Source organism: Cyanistes caeruleus, chromosome 2, assembly GCF_971803275.1.
Source record: "Cyanistes caeruleus chromosome 2, bCyaCae1.hap1.1, whole genome shotgun sequence".
In the NCBI taxonomy this organism is placed as follows: domain Eukaryota; kingdom Metazoa; phylum Chordata; class Aves; order Passeriformes; family Paridae; genus Cyanistes; species Cyanistes caeruleus.
This window is the reverse complement of record NC_141702.1, coordinates 3,775,746-3,794,991: the sequence shown is the minus strand read 5'-3', so window position 1 is coordinate 3,794,991 and position 19,246 is coordinate 3,775,746. Positions and strand designations below refer to the sequence as shown.

Sequence of the window (19,246 nt, the reverse complement as noted above, 5' to 3'; positions counted from 1 at the left end):
CTGGTGGCAGCAGAAGGGCCTGGGGATGGTGCTGGGGCTGAGCAGAGGCTGTGTCCCTGGGGATGCTCCTGCCTGGCCCTGGTTTGGGGATGCTGAGCCTGGCAGTGCCTGCTGGGCCAGGCTGGCTGGGGTGCCTGTGCTGGAGCTGCCCTGCAGATGCTCCCTACTGTGAAGCAGAAACCTGATCCTTCTTTTTATAGGCCCAGACTTCTTTCTTTTCTCAGTGCCCTACTTCGCTGTCACTTCCTTTGAGGTGGGTGATGGTCCTTGCTTTTGGGGGGTGCTCAGCACAGGTGAGGATGAGCCCAAGGGAGGCACTGTCTGGCTGCTGGGTGGGAAAAGAGCTCACTGAGTTCTCTGCAGGGATGTCTCATATGCCCAAATGGAGCAGGACATGGCTCCAGTTGGGAATCTCAAGCTACACATCTTGTTTGTGTGTTCATTGTGCACACCTGGGGAGCCCCCTCTCTATCTGGTTGTTGGCTGGGCACACTCGAGACTGGCCGGAGCCCAGGCAGGGCCTTGCCCTCTGTGCCGAGGCCACCTGGGCTCTGCAGAGCTCTGGGAGATGCTGGTGTGTCCCTACATCTCCAGCAGCAGCTCTGGGCTGGGCTGGGCAGGGCAGCAGACCCAGCCTATGGCTGTCCTCATGTCCCTGGACTGCCAATGTCCCCTCTCTCCAACATCAAGGGGAAGTTTTCTGGTGATTTTTATGGCACTTGATTGGGACACACTCAGGGTCTCCCCTCAGCAGCCTTCGGCAGAGACTCCCCAACATATCTGATGTCTCTATCCCAGCACAAGGCAGGATTCTGATGGTGAAGCAGGATTTCCCTTCCGCCCTTCTCCTCCTCCTCTCCACTGCTGTGCACAGTGCTGTGGACTCAGAAAGATATGCAATAGGAACTGTGGTGATAGGGACAAAACCTCATCCCTAAAATAAACTGAGCTTTGTTACAAGCTCTAGTCCCAGCTGCAAATCCTGCAGCAGAAGCCATTCCTTAAAGGAATGGGGCAGTGAGGAATGCTTCAGTAGCACAGCCACCAAGAAAAATCTCATGTGACTCATCATCTCAGTAGAGGCAAAATAATACTGAAAGGTTTGGGTTCTTTCTTCTTTCATCTTCATTCTGTTTACAGGAAAATTCAACATCCATAGCACAGTTTTACTGTAGCATGACTTAAACCCTCTATTTTTTTATCTAGTTAGTTCATTAGTGTTGTACCTGCTGCTCCCTGGAACATATACAAGAGGAGAGCACGCAGCACAGGCTGGAGTCACTTGAGTGTTCACAATGTCCACCCCAAAATTTCCCTTCCCTGTTTCCCCTATGCACCAGAGAAAAGGAAGTTTTAGTTTCCTCTTCTGACACCTCTGAGAAGGATTCCCAATCCAAGGTCTGGAGTCATCCTGCCTTGTGTAAAAACTCCATGTGGTGCTGTGGTTTGTTGGGCACATCCAGGGACACAGACACAGACCCTTCTCACTGGAAACCATCACCAACCTGCTGATCTGGCACAGAACGGAACCTTTCCCACTTCACTTCAAAAAACCTTCCCAGTAAACCATCTGGGCAGTTGGGCCCTTTGTTTCTGCTGAGGATGCAGAATCCATTTCCCATATTTTTTGTAATTGTCACCTTGCCACTGTGACTTCACATTTCAGGGTTGTCCAGGAAAAAATGTTGAGACACCAGGTTCCACTGCCAAATCCTCAGAAACTCAGGCTCTGCAGTTTGGGGGAACCAGATTGCTCTGCCAAACGCCAGGAGAGGGAGCTGCTAACTTGGGAACGTGGCAGAGACCCCTCCTGCCCAGCAAGGAGTTCTCACCAGAACTGGGCTGGTGCTGAAGTCTGCAACCCCAGTTCCTGTGCCCATCCCAAGGGTTTCCCAGCTGGCCCCACAGCCCGTTGCTGCAGTGCTGTGGGTGTCACAAGAGGTGTTGCATGGGGACAACGGTGACATTGATTGCAACAGCCCCACGAGGCACCTCAGCCCCTGCCCCTGCAGCAGGAAGGGAGCAGGGCCAGCCCCAGCACACATGAATTGACTCTGCAGGGTTGGGTCTGCACTCACAGGAATGCTGACACCACTGGGTGTTGGAAGTGAAGAATGTGGTGACATCAATTTGTCTGAGCTGACAGAGAAGACACCTGGCTTTTGCCCTGCTGGGTGATTTTTATTGGCATTTTCAGGTTGTAGCCCAAAGGCACCCTTTGGAAAGATCATCTTCTGGAGAAGCTGTACAGCCAGCCTGGGTGATCTATTTCCCTTGAAGACATGCTAAGGTGTTCTGGGGGCTGTCTGCAGGATCCTCCAGAAGGGAAGTGGAAAGGACAGAGGCTGTGTGCTGAAAGAGGAGTTGATGCTGTGGGCCTGGAAGAAGGCAGGGAATTGAGTAGGGACTGCACAGCAGACCTCAGCCCCAGGGCAGATGGGGAAAATGGAGATCCCAGTCCTCAGTGTGGTGGGAATCCGGGACATCTGGGATGGGTGGGGTGGAAGCATGGCCATGCTCGGCAGAGACAGCCCCCAGCATGGCCATGCACACAAAACTGTGGCTGTTGGGGACAAGGGACATCCAGAAACAGCAGGACCAGGACAAGGGGCCCAGTTACCCAAAGGGAGCATTTGCAGGGCAGCTCCAGCACAGGCACCCCAGCCAGCCTGGCCCAGCAGGCACTGCCAGGCTCAGCGTCCCCAAACCAGGGCCAGGCAGGAGCATCCCCAGGGACACAGCCACTGCTCAGCCCCAGCACCATCCCCAGGCCCTTGTGCTGCCACCAGGCCAGTGCCACCCCCAGAGGCAGCAGGCACAGCAGCCCTCCAGCAGCAGGACACGCACACACGGCCCAGGCCTGCAATGCCAAAGTGCTCGTCTTTATTCAAGCTGGGAAAAGCAGCCCCTGCCCCAAAGACAGCGGGGCTGGCACCACAGGGCTCCAGCCCAGCAGCAGCCAGCAGGAGCAGCTGCCACTGCTGCTGTCACCCCAGCTGGGCACGGCACAGGCAGGGACACGAGGGGACATCAGGAAGCCAGCAGTGAATGGGATGTTCTTCGCAGGAATTTCAGGGTTTTAACCCCAGATACTGTGGGAAGAAAACAAACAAGCACATCACGTGGTGTAACTTTCCGCGTCCCTCTGTCCCCCTGCCCTGCAATGCCCAGGGTGTGGTGCAGCAGCCTCAGGCTCAGGGCTGGTGAGGTGCAGTCCTTGGTGCAGACAGGTTGGACCTGGGCTATCTCAGTGCTGGCAGCCCTGGCTCCAGCTCTGTGCAGGTGCAGCAGGACCTGGATCATGTCCTGAGTGCTGCCCAAGGGCTGTGAATTTTTTCTCTTTAGTGGCTTTGTTGAGTGGGGAGGCTCTGTCTCTCCTGGGGCTCCTGCAGCCCCACTCAGGGCAGCTCCAAAACCCACAAGGGCTTTTCTCATGTCTTTTGGGGCTCTTAGACTAATTATAAAAGCAGGAGAGATTTAGTCAAGTGTTGGCTAGAAAAAATTAGTTACAGATCCCTCTGGGGAAAAAGGAGGAAACTCTTTAGGCAGGGATCTGCTCCTTACCTTTTGCAGCACACACTGACTGCTGAACATCTTCCAACGGGTGTTGTGGGGTAGCGGCAACCCCCAAAGGTGCAGAATCCCCCTCTGCGCCTGCATGCAGATGAACTTCCTGTTTGCATGGACAAAAGCACCCACAAAACAGTTACATCAATAATAATGATATTGGATATTATTAATAATAAGCTGATGGATAAGAAAGGGACACCATTGTGCTCCAGCAAACACCACCATCCGAACACCCCTGGGACTCTCTGCCATCCCTGTGCATCACAAAAGGCTCCTAAACAGGAAGAGCAGGGCACAGGCTTGGAGTCTGGAAGTAAAAGCATTCCTGACCTACAGAACAAGCCAAGATTCTGTCTCCATAGGCTCTTTCCACTGCAAATCATTGCTGAGGTGGAAAGTCACTGGAGAAACCCCTTTGACCTGGGTCCTCTGTTACATCCTTATCACCCCCACAAGCAGGGTCATTTTCCAGGACTTTGAATTCCCACTGCTGGGTGCTCACACTTTCTCCCATTTCCCCTCTTCCCTCTCACCTGCAGCACCCTGGGCCAACAGGAGGATCAGGGGGAAGAGCAGGAACAGGATCTTCATGGCTGCTGCCTCTCCTGGGTCTTCACAGAGCTGCAGAAGGGACACCAAGGAACTGGGGACATGCAGGAGCCCAGGCAGGGCAGGAGCCAGTGTTGCAGGGCTCTGTGGCTCAGTGAGGGCAGAGGGGCTGCATCCAACCACATCTGATCATCTTCCCTTTACCTTTCTCTAAAAACAACTCTTATGTCTGTGCCAGCCTTCAAACCTTGGCAGTATTCCACTGTCTCAGTCTCTGGGAAATCAATAACCTGCGCTGATTCAATTGCCTTCCTCACAGGTCTTCTGAAACCTTTTCCCAGAGCACAGACTGCAGATCTGGGACCCACTGTTGTGGGTGAAACCAAAAGAAATGGCCAGTGAAATTTGGGAAATGCAGAGATAAAATGGCCTTTGAAAGGTATGGAACTACAGGGCTTTTCCTTCTTTGGGCTTCGTGTATCAAACACACACCCCAAACACCCTGACCAGTCCTCTCTGCTTCCCAGGGATCACAAAAGTCCTCCCAGCTCAGCTTGGCAGTGCCCATTCCCAACCCCAGAGGATTCCCAGGATTCCCAGGAAGGACATTCCCCATCACTGACCCAGGGAGCAGCCAGCGGGCAGGGACATGTCTTGGTGCCCAGAAATCCATGTGTGGAATTTCTGAAAGCCTGAAATGATGGGAAAACTCCATACTGCTCAAGGAAAAGAATCTGCTTACTTTCCTAACAAAATTGCCCATTGCCCCAACAAAGAAGGTTCTGGGTCTCTCCTGCAGCATCAAGCCTCTGTACCAGACTATCCTGCACTTGGGAAACCTCAGTTTCAGCTTCCACATGTTCTGGTCTCTTAGACTCACATGAAAGCTTTTATTCTCTTTCCCAAAAAATCTCTGATGGCCAAACTTTCCACCTGGATATTTCCAGCAGTTTGTCCTTTAGGAGACTCTGCCATCCTGGTCTTTGAGCTGAGACACAGAGTGGGCAGGATTTTGGAAAGAGACCCCACACTCACCTGCCTGGAGAAGGTCAGGATGTTGAGGCAGCAGCAAACCCACCAGGAATGGCTGTGTCCAGATGCCTTTGGGGCCAGGGAATGCTGCTTTGCCCCAAACAGGCTGGATTTATAGCAGTGCTGGTGGGTGGGACAGGCCCCAGTTGCTGCTGGCACAAGTGGCCTGGGCCAACCCAGGAGTGCCCCGTGTGTGTGGGGGAGCTGGGGCTGGCCCTGCTCTCTCCCTGCTGCAGGGGCAGGGGCTGAGGTGCCTCGTGGGGCTGTTGCAATCAATGTCACCGTTGTCCCCATGCAACACCTCTTGTGACACCCATGGCACAGCAGCAACGGGCTGTGGGGCCAGCTGGGAAATCCTTGGGATGGGCACAGGAACTGGGGGGCGTGGGCACCAGCACAGGATCCTTCTTTCACATAATGACCTCTAGAATGGCTTGAGGTGGAAGGGACTTGAGAGCTCATCTCTTTCCAGCATCCTGCCATAGACAGGGATACCTTCCACTATCCCAGGTTGCTCCAGGCCCTGTCCAACCTGGCCTTGGACACTTTCAGGGATGCAGCAGCCACAGCTTCTCTGGGAAACCTGCAGCAGGGCCTCATCACCCTCCCAGGAAAAAAAAATCTCTTCCCAATATGCCAGCAAACATTGCCCCCTGTCTGTCTGAAACCTTTCCCTCTTCTCCCATCTTTTTGCTATGTCTCCTCTCCTCTGATTGAATAACTAATTGGCATGGGATATGCAAAAACTCACACAATATGGAAAACACCTTTGGACACTTCAGGAACTTCTTATTAGACAAGAGCTCTTTGCACCTGACATGTCAGAGTGTTAAGCAGGGTTCTCTCTAGTGACTCTTCATCTAAAATGAGAGCAACACCAGGATAGATGACGTTCTATAAACCAGGTGATCCAACAAAACCGAGTCTCCTCCTAATACCAACCAAGGTGAAGCAATACAAGCTGGATGCAGCCATCACTTGTGAATGCAGTGTGTTTGAAGCCAGCCATCAAGCCATGCCACTGGGAGAAGTGACAGTCCTTGCTGGGCAGGAGGGTCTGTGCCCAATTTGGCACTTCCTCTCCAGTTGTTTGGCAGAGCAATCTGGTCCCCCCAGAACTACAAGGGTGGAGGTGCTGGGGATTTGCAAGTGGAACTTCTTGGCCTTTTCTCATGCCCAACCCAGAGATGTGAAGTCACAGTGACAAGGTGGCAATCATAAAAATGTGGCAGATGGATTCTGCATGCTCAGCAGAAGCAGAGGCACCACCTGCCCACATTACTGATGGTGGGTTTTACTGGGAGGGTTTCTTGAAGGGACTCAGAAAAGGTTCCCCTCTGTGCCAGAGCAGCAGGTGGGTGCTGGTTTCCAGTGAGCAGGGTCTGTGTCCCTGGATGTGTCCCTGTGTCCCTGGATGTGCCCAACAAACCACAGTACCACAAGGTCATTACACAAGGGGGGATGACACAAGGCCCTGGGTTGGGAATCCTTCTCAGAGGTGTCAGAAGAGAAAACTGGAGCCTCCTTTTCTCTGGTGCAAGGGGAGCAACAGGAAAAGGAATTTTTGTGCTACTGGGGACTCCAGCCTGGCCTCTGTGCTCTCCCTCTCCTGATGCTGCAAGGAGCAGCAGGAAAGATATTAATGAATTGAATGTATGGAAAAAGGAAGGATTTAAGTGATGCTACTTACAAGTGAAGCTGTGCTGTGATACTGAATATTCCATATAGACACAATGCAGATGAAAGAAAGCACAGGAAACAGTTTTTTTCAAGTATTTCTTTTATCCCTGTCAAGGTCATGAGTCACATGTGAGTTCTCCTGGTGGCTGTGCAATGCTCCCTAAAGTTTCCTCCTGCCATCCCTTTAAGGAATGGATCCTGCTGCAGGTTTTGCAGCTGGGATTGGCACTGGGAACTTGTAACAAAGCTCTGGCTATTTTAGGGATGCTGCTTTGCCACTGTGTCCACAGCTCCTAGCCCATTTCTTTCTGGCATGGGCATAGTGTCCTGTTAAAAGAATGATATCTGGGCCTATGAACACCAGGACAATGTTCCTGCTCCCCGGAGGGAGAATCTGCAGGGCAGCTCCAGCACAGGCACCCCAGCCAGCCTGGCCCAGCAGGCACTGCCAGGCTCAGCGTCCCCAAACCAGGGCCAGGCAGGAGCATCCCCAGGGACACAGCCACTGCTCAGCCCCAGCACCATCCCCAGGCCCTTCTGCTGCCACCAGGCCAGTGCCACCCCCAGAGGCAGCAGGCACAGCAGCCCTCCAGCAGCAGGACACGCACACACGGCCCAGGCCTGCAATGCCAAAGTGCTCGTCTTTATTCAAGCTGGGAAAAGCAGCCCCTGCCCCAAAGACAGCGGGGCTGGCACCACAGGGCTCCAGCCCAGCAGCACCCAGCAGGAGCAGCTGCCACTGCTGCTGTCACCCCAGCTGGGCACGGCACAGGCAGGCACACGAGGGGACATCAGGAGATGGGTCCAGCAGCCAGAAGTGAGGGGCAAGTCCTGCTTGGGAATTTCAGGGTTTCAAGCCCAGCGACTGTAAGAAGAAAACAAAGAAGCACATCACATGGTGTAACTTTCCCTGTCCCTCTCTCCCCCTGCCCTGCAATGCCCAGGGTGTGGTGCAGCAGACTCAGGCTCAGGGCAGGTGAGGTGCAGTCCTTGGTGCAGACAGGTTGGACCTGGGCTATCTCAGTGCTGGCAGCCCTGGCTCCAGCTCTGTGCAGGTGCAGCAGGACCTGGATCATGTCCTGAGTGCTGCCCAAGGGCTGTGAAAGTTTCTTTTGTGGCTTGGGTTAATCCTCTGCAAATCCTACATGAACACTCTAGAACTAGAGGAGGCTGGGGAGGTCCTGGCTGACCTGGAGTTCCTGAAGCCCCAATGAAAGGTGATCAAACCCACAGGGACTTTCCACTTTCTTCTTGAGCCTGGCTCTCAAAGCATAAATTCAGGAGAGTATTTATCATGGGTTTTCAAAAAAGAAATCTGTAACAGATCTTTCTGAGAAAAAAGGAAGAAAATCTTTCTTCACTCAAGGATCTGCTCCTTACCTTTTGCAGCACGCAAGGCCAGGTGAGCATCTTCCCGCGAAACTTGTACCCCGGGGGCAAATACGCCTGGTGCAGAAGCCCCGTTGTTTCCAGCAGCTATTTGCACTGCCTGTTCCCATGGGGAAGGAAACACACAGAGAACAATTAAAGTAATAATCGGAGAGAGCTGAGAGTGGCTATAGACAGGTTGATGCTTCCTGATGCTGGTGCATTTCAGGCCAAGACAAGGGTTCATTTCCAACCTCCTCCCAGTCAAATCTCCAACTGCAATGTTTCTCACCTGGAAGGTCCCTGTAGCCCTAAAGTGAGGGCACTCCTGAGCAGAGAGTGGAAAGGACCTACGTGTGGTCGAGGAAGGGCCATGCTGACTCCCAGCTGCATTCCCATCTCAGCACAGCTGGCAGACAACATTCCACGTCCCCGACCCACAGAACAAGCCAGGATTCTGTTTCCATGGGCTCTCTCCAGCCCAAATTGGTGTCCATTTCAAGAAACCCCTTTCACCTCAGTCCCTTCTTATCTTCTCATCACCCCCACAAACACAGTCACTTCCAGGGACTTTGAATTGCCCCTGGTGCAGGTTTACACTTTCTCCCATTTCCCCTCTTCCCTCTCACCTGCAGCACCCTGGACCAGCAGGAGGATCAGGGGGAAGAGCAGGAACAGGATCTTCATGGCTGCTGCCTCTCCTGGGTCTTCACAGGGCTGCAGAGGGGACACCAAGGCAGTGGGAACATGCAGGGCCCTGTGAGGGCAGGATTCTGGAAAGAGACCCCACACTCACCTGCCTGGAGAAGGTCAGGGTGTTGAGGCAGCAGCAAACCCACCAGGAATGGCTGTGTCCAGATGCCCTTGGGGCCAGGGAATGCTGCTTTGCCCCAAACAGGCTGGATTTATAGCAGTGCTGGTGGGTGGGACAGGCCCCAGTTGCTGCTGGCACAAGTGGCCTGGGCCAACCCAGGAGTGCCCCATGTGTGTGTGGGGGTGCTGGGGCTGGCCCTGCTCCCTCCCTGCTGCAGGGACAGGGGCTGAGGTGTCTCGTGGGGCTGTTGCAATCAATGTCACCGTTGTCCCCATGCAACACCTCTTGTGACACCCATGGCACAGCAGCAACGGGCTGTGGGGCCAGCTGGGAAATCCTTGGGATGGGTACAGGAACTGGGGGTGGGGGCACAGGCACCAGAGCAGTCTTGGGGGAACTGAGTCCTTCTTCCAGAGATTCATTCTGGACTGGTTTGGGTTGGAAGGGACCTGAAAGCATGTAAGATTCCACCCCTTGCCATGGGCAGGGATACCTTCTGCTCTCCCAGGTTGCTCCAAGCCCTGTCCAACCTGGCCTTTAACACTTCTAGTGATGTAGTATCCACAGCTTCTCTGGGTAACCTGTGCCAGGGCCTCATCACCCTCAGAGCCAAGCATTTCTTCCCAATATCTGGTGTAACCCTGTCCTGTCAGTTTGAAGCCATTCTCCCGTTTCCTGTCACTCCAGGCCCTGGCCCAAAGTCCCTTTCCAGCTCTTTTGGATCTCCTTGGGGCACTGGATGGGGCTTCAAGGTCTCCCCAGTCCCTTCTCCAGGCTGGACACCCCCAGATAACTCAATGTCTATGTTTTTGGCATGTATGAGTCTGCTTTTTGAGTAAGGCAGAAAATTAAATATTCTTTTGAGCCTTCTGCTTCCTTACTCCATCACTGGGCAGAGTTTTGCTGCCAAGCCATGGCCCTGAGATAAATCTGAAATATTTTGTCAGTGATGTCATGTGTTTTGGAGAAAGACAGTTGCAGGATAGAGGCATCTTCATAGGAAGTGAGAGGTGGATGAAGTTACCCAATACAACAGGATAGAAGCAAATGCCAATAAACAACAGCCTGGCATGTCTGCCAAGTGCTTTGTACCCATCTGGAAAATTGGAATTGGCCAGGGTGGTATCCTTGGATAGAGAAATCTTTATCAGTAGAACCAGAGCCACTCACTATGAACACACATGTTCATGAATCATGATGATGGAGGCATTTTCCAGAGAGGGTAAGGTCAGCCTTAGCAGAGGAAAGGCATTCTAACCTCAAGTTGTGTCCGGGTGGGTGGAGAGGAGAAGACCCCCAGCTCCCACCCTGCAGGACTGCCCAGGTTACCCATCTGATCCATAGGACACCTTTGTGATGTCACCTTGAGGGACACCTGCACAGCTCCCCTGGGAGATCTGTTTTCATCTAAAGCCCACAAAAGTCTCCCTGAGGTGTCCCCATGGGATCATCCCAAGTGCTAATGAGGGCAAGGGAGTCCCTCCCTGCCATGTGGTGGGATGGGGTGTGGAGCAGCAGAGCTCCCAGCAGGGTCTCTGTCACAGGGGACCAAGGGCCTCCAGTTGGGGAATGAGAGGTATTAACCATTCGTGTTTTCCCACAAAAAGATATCTGCACAGTAAGAAATTAGGGATTTTGGCATCTGGACACATTCCCACAAAGGGAAGCTGAGCTCTTTTGGCCAGCCTTTCTCTTGGCACTGTAGGTTAAGGTCTGTGTAGACCTGGAGAGCTGTATGGCTCAGAAAAACTCAAATTAAGGAGCAGTTTGCACCATAAATTGTTTCCCTCTGGGGTTTGTGTGTCAAATCCCAGGCAGGATCATGACCCAAATTTCAATGCATGTTTCAGTGACCAATGCTAAACAATAACAATTTATTCAGAAGGAGGGAAAGCAATGCAGAGCACATTTGGGTTTACTCTATATCATAAAGCCTTTTGCATTGGCAGTGAAAGGAGTTTGAGGCTTTGCAGCAGGATCCAGTGGGTTTAGGAGTAAGGAGATTCCATGCAAATTTGTAGGTTTAGAAGAAATTTTCATTGCTCTTCAATGAATGGCTCATCAACATTTCTTAAGTTCCATGGCCTGCAAAAAGGAAAAAAATCAGATTGTCTTTCTGTTTATATTCCCTCCCTACTCACTCTCAGCCCATGCTTTTTTCCCTCCTGGACACAAATTCTTCCCAAAATAGTTCATGTCATTTGTAGTCATGTTGGGACAGCCGTCTGCAATCATAACTGTGAGAAAGGAGACTGTTTCCCTGTTGTTTCAGGAAAAGCAGGGAATTAAATTGGTATCCTTGGATTCTGGGGCGAGTGCATTCATTCATGACTGAAAATAGAAGCCTGTTTTTCATATGATAATTTAATTTTATAACAAATTTTACAACAAAAATTTCACCCTGTGCCTGAGAGCATTTTCCAAATATTTCTTTGGCAACATTAACACTTGAGTCAACACAGAACACTTGACTATCATCATGGCATAATAGCTCTTTTTTCCCCTTATACCAAATTTAAATATTCAGGAGCACCTTGGGGTTTAGGAGACAGGCAAAATATTTAATATTTCTTTGCTCATCCTGCAGATGAGCCTTGGTGAACACCAAACTCACGGTTTGCAGCAGGAGCGGAACCCAAAGCAACTCCCAACTTTAACCAGGTGGAAGGGACATCCTCCAAAGTGACAGCTCCCTCCTCTACAGAATATCATTTCCCTCCGGGGCGAAGACAAACCTGAAACAAAAACAAAATATTTCCTTCCCCCTTGCTCTGCAGGGCAGGGAATTGCAGTGGAAGAGTTTCTCATTCCTTTGTCACCAATGTCCCATCCTGGCTCTTTCAAAAGGCCGTGTGGGTGGTGAGGTTACAAAGCAGGTCTAGCACAAGCACTGGGCTGATTGATTCATTCCTGACTGGCTTCTAGCAATTTGAAACAGAAGTGTTTAAATGTGCTGGGAATTTTGCACAAAAATCCCTTTCTAGCATCTCTTTCCCATCTTACCTGGAGAAACCTGGAGCGCCAAGAAGAGGAGGGAAAAGAGCAGGTAAAGGATCTTCATGGCTGAGGATTTGCTGTGGCACTGTTGGGAAAAGCACCAAGAAAGACTAAAGACAGACAGTTCCTGGGATCTGCAGTCTCCTGAACACTGTGTTAATAAAAATTACATTTATATTAATTTTGTCTTCATGCTTTCAAAAATAATCACTAAAACCCCCATAGGAAATCCTGACTATTGTGTGGGGCAAAATGTTTTCAGGACATGTGATCATTAAGTTACTTTAATAGTTTGGTTGCTCAGATTTCTTTTCCATTTTGCAAATAGTCCTTAGTAAGGACACAATGATGGGATCCCAGAATGGTTTGGATTGGAAGGAACCTTGAAACTCATCTTGTTCCACCCCCTGGGGCTAAGATAACTTCCACTAGACCAGTTTGTTCAAAATTCCATCCAACCTGGTCTTGAATATTTCCTTAACTTTATTGTTAGCTAAATGATTTAACCTAGTAAATAAACAACATAAAACAAAATTAGGTGAAAATACTGTAAAAACTACAAACTTCAGGAAAAAATAAGTTCATTTTATAATGTTTAAATTTATCAAGAAATCAATTTGCTCAAAGTCTCCAGTCTTAGTCTACAGGCAGCAGATCTAGAATGGAAATCTACCATCAAATAAATTCCCATTTGAAAATAAAATTTCAAAAGCAAACATATGATACCTTCATTGGAAGAGTTTAAACTAATATTAGGGTTTTTAGGATAAGATAGCCTATAAGAGCACTTATGGATAAAGGAGGGGCAGTTAATGTTTCATATCCTGGAATGAGGAATGTTCTGATCTGTCAGAAATGATGGTCTCTCAAGCAAGGAATGGAAGTGAGATTGTGCTGAAATATGGTGACCCAAAACCGTTTCAAAATTAGTATTAGAAATTTACCTAAGTTTCTATATACTTGGAAATATCAGGAGAAATAAGGAGACAAAGTGAACAATTCTGAAAATGAAATAAGGGTTTTAACATCGAGACATAAATAAAAAATACTATATATAAAATATGTATTATATACCATATTAAAATATAAAAATATATAAATAATATATAATTTTATACCTATTAAGCCTTATGCAAATATTTTATAACTATTTATAATATGTTTATATTCCACAGCTATATATTTAATGGAAATATACAGATAGAGACATGTACATTTCTACTGAGAGGTCAGGAATTTCTCTGTACCACAGACCTCTCTAAAGTAACCCAAACCAAACATTTATTTTTTCTTAGGATTTAGGAAGCAGAGATGTTTATTAAAGCTTTCTATATATTAGCATATATTTGAACTACTTATTCAACATGTCCAGTTTTCTGAAATCTTAAGTTTACCTTTTCTAGTTACAGTACAAATTAAAGTTAATAACACGGAGGTTTGGGAGTTTGTTTTGGAGTTGAGTTTTTGAGGAAAAAAATAAAGCTGACATCGAAAAGAACTGAGACATTACCAGGTATCAGGTGAGCCCTGAAGCCAAACACGACTTGCTCGTGGTCCCTTCCCTCCTGAAGACTTTGGCTCTGGGACTGGGATACTCTTTTATAAGGTGAGTCCCAAAAGAGACTGACAGGTTCTTTCTCTTCTCAGACATTCATTGAACCAATCCAAAAAATGCTTTTTTATTCCTGGTGGCATCTAACCCAACCAGAAACCAGCTGCTTTTCATTTCCCAATTATACAATAGGGTTTCTCCCCTAACTTGTTTACACTTTTTCCCTGGAAAATCCCATGTTTCTCGTGCAATACCTCTTGTGACACTCCAGTTTGTGTAAGAGACGTTAACCCACCATGGTGTATGTCAAATATCTTGGGACATAAGTTGAACTGTCCCTGCTTAGGAGCAACTTAAAACCTTGCAATACAATCCCAGTTAATTTTCTGTTCCATAAATACAGAATATAAGAACACAGAATGGATATGTGGAACTAAAACAAATGTCCGTTGGCTTCCCAGACAATGGCCACTGAAGATGCCTGAGTGAAACAAAATGTAGAAAAATAAATATACCAAAATACCAAAATACATTGTAGTTATGTCCCTGGACACACAGCTGATGGGAAATATGTAAATTTATTCAAATCCAATGCCAGAGGATGTCTTTGGACTCTCAGGCCCCAAAGCTCTTGCCTGAGCTTTTTTTTCCAGGACTCTGGTTGATTTTTTGATACTTCTGGCTTCCAGTTATCATTCCGAAACTACATTATGCCTTAGATGAGCATTCAGTTTTTGGTTATCTCCTCTCAGTCTGCCAGATGTTGACCTCTGCTTCTTCTGCCATGGGAAGCAGCACCCAGCTTCTGCATGGATGGAGCACCTCTCCTGTAAAGAGGTGGAGAGAGCCAGGGGTGTTCAGCCTGGAAAAGAGAAGGCTCCAGAGAGACCTTGGACTTCATCTTGGTATCTAAAGGGGGATTATGAAAAGGAAGGAGAGGGACTTTTTATATGGGCAGATAGTGACAAGACAAAGGGAAATGGTTTTAACTGGACAAAAGGCAGGTTTGCATTACATGTGAAGAAGAAATTCTTCCCTGCAAGGATGGCAAGGCTCTAACACAGGTTTCCCAGAGAAGCTGTGGCTTCCCCACCCCTGGAAGTGTTCAAAACCAGGTTGTGTGGAGCTTGGAGCAACCTGAAATAGTGGAAGGTGTCTCTGTCTACATTGGGATGGTTGGAATGAAATGGTCTTTAAGGTCCCTTGGAATTCAAACCATGCTATTCTGCTATGCTTCTAAGATATTAATTGCTTTTTCAGATCATATTTTACTTTAACCCTCCCTTCAGTCAACAAACAAATATTGTTCATGCAGTATTTTGATATGATATATGAAGTACATCATAATAGGTGATGAAACATTTGCTAATTCAAGTGATTGGTGTTTATAATTGACCAAGACCTCTGAAAATGACACCGTATCTTACAGAACCTTTAGTACCAAAATCAAACTGAAATATTTTCATTGCTGACTGGCAGTTTACCTCCTAGTCCTGTAATTTTTTTCATTCCTTTGATATTAAGTTCTTAAGTAGAAGCACAGAATAGTCTGAACTTGAAAGGTGAATGAGTCCAAGCCCTCTGCCATGAGCAGGGACATCTTCAACTAGATCAGGTCAGCCCAGAACTTGCTCAGAGCCCTGTCCAAGTATACAGATACACAGAAGTGTACAGAAATTATCTATATGCATGTGAAAACATGACTGCAAGCCATTTCCCTTACAAGCATATCCTGACACAGCTTTTTACTCTCTAGATAATTTTGTATGTGAACTGTTTCTGCAATAGGAAAAAATGGTAATTGAATTTCTGGTGTGTCTGCCAACGTCTGGCCATTAAACTGAAAAATGGAGGGAATAAAATTGCAAAAGCTGCAGTTGCTTCACCTCTTGCCAAGTGTTTGTGGTTAACTTGCCAAATGTTACTCTTACCCAACCCAATTCCTCAAGGAAACAAAGGTGCATCGTTAATTTTTATTGCCTGTAAGATCCTGTGTGCAAATACTGTCAAGGGCTTGGCTTTAACACTGGGTGTCCTTGGCCATGTTTAATACAAATTTTACATGGTCCTATGCAGGCCACCAATAAACGTCTGCCTGGACAAGGGAAAGGGAAAAGCAGAGGAGGTGTGGAGCAATTTTGTCAGAACTCAGCAAGATTTTGGGTTGTGGCTCTTAGGGTGGACAATCTTTCCATTCCCATCTGCAGCTCCTGTTCTTCTGAGCAAGAGACAATCAGACACTTTCAATTATTATGGTGGGCTCAGCATTTTGTGTAATAATAGAGCACTGAGGAGCTGCTGTGCCTGGTGCAGCTGGGATATACACCAAAGGGAAATGTCCTCCAAGGAGGCTGCAAAGTGTCTGGACAAGAAATGTCTTTTACTCCTTTAAAATCAAGATGTTAGAGTAATTTTACCAAAATCACCTTCCAGAGAAGAAAGAAGGATCTTATCTCCACCTTAGGAGTTTGTATCTAGCACAGAAGATGAAGCAAGTAGGAGCAAAAAGGAGAACCTTAAACTCTGCTCCTAATAGTTTACTCTTGAAAATAAAAAAGGAAATATTAGGGACATGTTTCAGTAGCATTGCCCCTAATTAAAGTGCTTCAAACTGTATACAAAATGTACTTAATCAAGCTCAATACTTTAATGATTATGCCATTTTCTTGAGTAAATGATGAGATTAACATCTACATGAACAATTCTGGCTCCATCTTTTGACCTGACAGCTAATTATAGGTACTGGGTTACAAGGGCAGAGTCTCCTTTCTTTTTTGAGAACCACAATGTGACTGGCAGTGATGTGTGTGAGATCAAAGCTCCTGGGCACAGGTACCCCAAAGTTTCTAAAATTCAAAGAACCTTTGTAAACCAAAACAAATCTTCTAGAGAAAAATGCCAGGAGTAATCTCACCAAATTTCAGATATCCTAAAAGGAAATATCGAAGTACAAACTATTTTCACTGCTCTTCCTTTATGGATAATGGAGAGAGACCGTTCTATGGACTTTTATTAGACATTTGCAATAAGATTGTTAGAAATAAAACACAGAAGTAACAGAAGGGATAGAAGAAACCCAAAAACATTGCAAGAGAAGGTGTTTTGCAATAAGAGCCACAAGCACTAATTCTGCTGAACAAGTGGCAGCTGTGTCTCTCACACAGCCAGAATTTGCTCTTCAGAGGGTTTTTTAAAATATGTTGTCACCTCTCCAAACCCACCCAGAAAGTCATTAGGAGTCCAAACCATCTGAGTTTGGTAACATATTCCTCTGGGCACTGTTGTGTGACTGTTCAGCAACTGCTCTTGAAGAGATAACAACCAAATCACTAACATCCATAATTCTTGGAAATGTATTTTATTCTCTTTCCCTTTTTTTCACTGTTTTCTCCTGTTTTGTGTTGCTGATATGATTCAAAATGTTCCTGCTTTTACTTTGCATAAGGTCCAATCAGAAGTGAAATTTCTCAGATGCCTCCAGACCCCCTGAAGGATACATCTGGAGGTACCTTGGCTTTATCTACATTTCTAGGTCATGAGGGCAAGGAAAAATAGGCAGAAGCACAGATTCCAGCCTGTATTTTGTTTCTTGCAATGAGAAAGGAAGGTCCACTTTGAGATTGCAATGACTGCTCCTTTTGGTACAGAGGGCTCCTTATTTGTAGAATTGCAGAATGGTTTGGGTTGGAAGGGACCTTAAAAATTGTCTCAACCCTCTATCAAGAGCAAGAACACCTTCCACTATCCCAGGTTGCTCCAAGTCCTGTCCAGTCTGGCCTTGGACACCTCCAGGGATGGGGCAGCCACAGCTTCTCTCGGCAACCTGGTAGCAGGGCCTCACCACCCTCACAGGGAAAATGTTTCCCTCCTTCCCTACAAAGAATCACCCAAGGTTCAACCACATGAATGCCACCATAACTGATTTTATTAAAAGAGAGGAAAGAAATAGTTTCCACAATGTTGTCTGGTTCACATTTGTGATGTTTGCTTCACTGCAAGGGAAGATTATGACAGCTTTTCATTGCAGCAGGAACTGGTGCCACCAGGAGCGAGGGATTCAGGGTGATTTCCCAGGAGCCTTTCAGTAGAAGCAGGAAGGATTTCCAAGGCAAATCCAGGGACTCTTCAGCTACTCCATCCCCTGCATGAAGAAAAGAGAGGCTCAGGCAACCCACCTGTAGGTTTTCTGCAGAGTTGTTTTCCTTATCTCATGGCATCAGAGCAGAGGCTGCCATGAGATGTGAATTCCCCCTCTACGCCAGCAGGTGTGGCACCAGAGAAGTGAGACAGGTAGCAGGAGCTGTGCCTCTGAGATGTTGCTCTGGAGAAAAGATAATGAGGAAATGAGCCATTCCCACAGAGATCCCTGCATTTCTACTCACCTTCTGCAGCAAGAATATCCATTACTACACTCTCCAATCCAGTAATACGGACGACGACAAATCCGTGGGAAGCAGCGTCCGTTTTGGGCCAAACAGGAATTATCTAGCCTAGGAAACACTTGTTGTCCTGCACAGCACAAAGAGGAGTCATTCACCATGAAAGTGATCAAAAGTGAATGCATTCTTCTTCTTTACTCCCCTCACTCCTTACCTGCAGCCCCTTGGAGCATCAGCAAGAGGACAAGCAGGAGCATGTGAAGGATCCTCATGGCCACAGCTGGGGTGTGAATTCTTTACCTGCACTGAGCAGAGAGCACAAGGTTGAACAACACTGGACAGAGCATTCTCACCTGACCAGGAGATGAGGAACTGCTGTAAAAATGTGCCCGGAGACACCAAAGCCAAAATCTTTCTCCAGTGGATTTGGACAAAGAGCAGAGTGAAAACTTCATCCTTGGAGATATTAGCAATTTCAGGAAATGCATCTCTAAACAGCCTGACCTAATTAGTACCACTTTAAGCACAGATTCAGACTAGAAACTCCTGGATTAGCTCAAAACCTAAGTTATTCTGGGATTCTATGGTGTTTTGGTGCTGATTTTCCTTTTTTTTTCTTCTTTTAATTTTGGTTTTACTGCAGTGAAAAAAGGATATCCCAGATCTTTTCAGCACCAGGCAGGTTACTCTGGTACAGCATAGGCATACAAATTATTCCCCTTCCACATATTGAAGTACACAAAGAGTTCAGAGAATGAACCAATATTAATTAAGGTAGCAACTCATTCAAAATGTTACTGCATTCAGGCAAGACGTGGGTCAAAAGGCAAAGCTCATCTGCTGTGCTGGCTGGGTGTGTTTCTGGAGTAAAACAGACATTTCTGTCTCTGATGTCTCAAGGGAAAGTTCCCAGGTCTCTGTTCCTCTTGGAGATCACCAAACCCACCAACCTGGAAGCCCTGCAAGCAGCCAATCCATGGTTCTACAGAACCTGTACACACAGGAGGCACTTGCTGGAGTAAAGAGTGAGAAATCAAAGCAAAAGGTTGAGAGTGATGAAAGGAAAAGAGATTTCTAAAGATGAAGAGGTGAGGGTGGCTCTACAGAACCAGGCAGAGCTACCTGAGGAGGAGGTGGAGGATCACCGCCGCTTCTGTTCTCCCGTGGATGCACCAGACCCAAATGCCTATAAAGGGTTGGGGATGACCCAATGCAGTCATTGGCCAATGAAATAAAAGCCTTTTCCAGCCTTTATTTGGTTTCTTCCAATGAGAAAGGAAAGTTCTCTTTGAGACTGCTTTCACC

The 19,246-nt window shown here is 47.6% G+C and overlaps 3 protein-coding genes across 5 annotated transcripts; all 3 read right to left on the bottom strand.

Annotated features, from left to right (window-relative positions):
• Positions 1-7,453: 7,453 nt before the first annotated feature.
• Positions 7,454-10,330, bottom strand: LOC111927380 (gallinacin-1-like). 2 transcript variants are annotated; one of them, XM_086875464.1, is made up of 4 exons: positions 10,272-10,330; positions 8,829-8,916; positions 8,212-8,320; positions 7,454-7,696 (listed from the first exon to the last, which is right to left on the bottom strand). In XM_086875464.1, exons 2-4 carry the CDS (start codon positions 8,884-8,886, stop codon positions 7,684-7,686), a joined length of 180 nt encoding a protein of 59 aa, XP_086731590.1. In that variant the 5' UTR covers positions 8,887-8,916; positions 10,272-10,330; the 3' UTR covers positions 7,454-7,683. The 2 variants fall into 2 exon arrangements, 1 of the variants encoding a protein (XP_086731590.1); XR_015282645.1 differs by lacking the exons at positions 7,454-7,696; positions 8,829-8,916; positions 10,272-10,330 and adding an exon at positions 8,996-9,261 and having other exon boundaries at positions 8,284-8,320.
• A 543-nt stretch (positions 10,331-10,873) lies between these two features.
• LOC111927502 (gallinacin-2) lies at positions 10,874-13,567 on the bottom strand. Its single transcript, XM_023924386.2, has 4 exons — positions 13,521-13,567; positions 12,017-12,095; positions 11,628-11,748; positions 10,874-11,098 (listed from the first exon to the last, which is right to left on the bottom strand). The coding sequence occupies exons 2-4, from the start codon at positions 12,072-12,074 to the stop codon at positions 11,050-11,052; spliced, it is 228 nt and encodes a 75-aa protein (XP_023780154.1). The 5' UTR covers positions 12,075-12,095; positions 13,521-13,567; the 3' UTR covers positions 10,874-11,049.
• Positions 13,568-17,465: 3,898 nt separating this feature from the next.
• Positions 17,466-19,158, bottom strand: LOC111927387 (ostricacin-3-like). 2 transcript variants are annotated; one of them, XM_086875175.1, is made up of 4 exons: positions 19,064-19,151; positions 18,156-18,246; positions 17,945-18,071; positions 17,466-17,703 (listed from the first exon to the last, which is right to left on the bottom strand). In XM_086875175.1, exons 2-4 carry the CDS (start codon positions 18,211-18,213, stop codon positions 17,688-17,690), a joined length of 201 nt encoding a protein of 66 aa, XP_086731301.1. In that variant the 5' UTR covers positions 18,214-18,246; positions 19,064-19,151; the 3' UTR covers positions 17,466-17,687. The 2 variants fall into 2 exon arrangements, with proteins under 2 accessions (XP_086731301.1, XP_086731302.1); XM_086875176.1 differs by lacking the exon at positions 17,466-17,703 and having other exon boundaries at positions 17,941-18,071; positions 19,064-19,158.
• Between the last annotated feature and the right edge of the window lie 88 nt (positions 19,159-19,246).

Coding starts and splice junctions, on each gene's coding strand:
- LOC111927387 (XM_086875175.1), bottom strand. CDS start 18,213: ATGAGGATCCTTCACATGCTCCTGCTTGTCCTCTTGCTGATGCTCCAA. Junction 18,072..18,155: donor GATGCTCCAAGGGGCTGCAG/GTAAGGAGTGAG, acceptor TGTGCTGTGCAG/GACAACAAGTGTTTCCTAGG.
- LOC111927502 (XM_023924386.2), bottom strand. CDS start 12,074: ATGAAGATCCTTTACCTGCTCTTTTCCCTCCTCTTCTTGGCGCTCCAG. Junction 11,749..12,016: donor GGCGCTCCAGGTTTCTCCAG/GTAAGATGGGAA, acceptor TTTTTGTTTCAG/GTTTGTCTTCGCCCCGGAGG. Junction 11,099..11,627: donor TTCCGCTCCTGCTGCAAACC/GTGAGTTTGGTG, acceptor TCCTTTTTGCAG/GCCATGGAACTTAAGAAATG.
- LOC111927380 (XM_086875464.1), bottom strand. CDS start 8,886: ATGAAGATCCTGTTCCTGCTCTTCCCCCTGATCCTCCTGCTGGTCCAG. Junction 8,321..8,828: donor GCTGGTCCAGGGTGCTGCAG/GTGAGAGGGAAG, acceptor CCATGGGAACAG/GCAGTGCAAATAGCTGCTGG.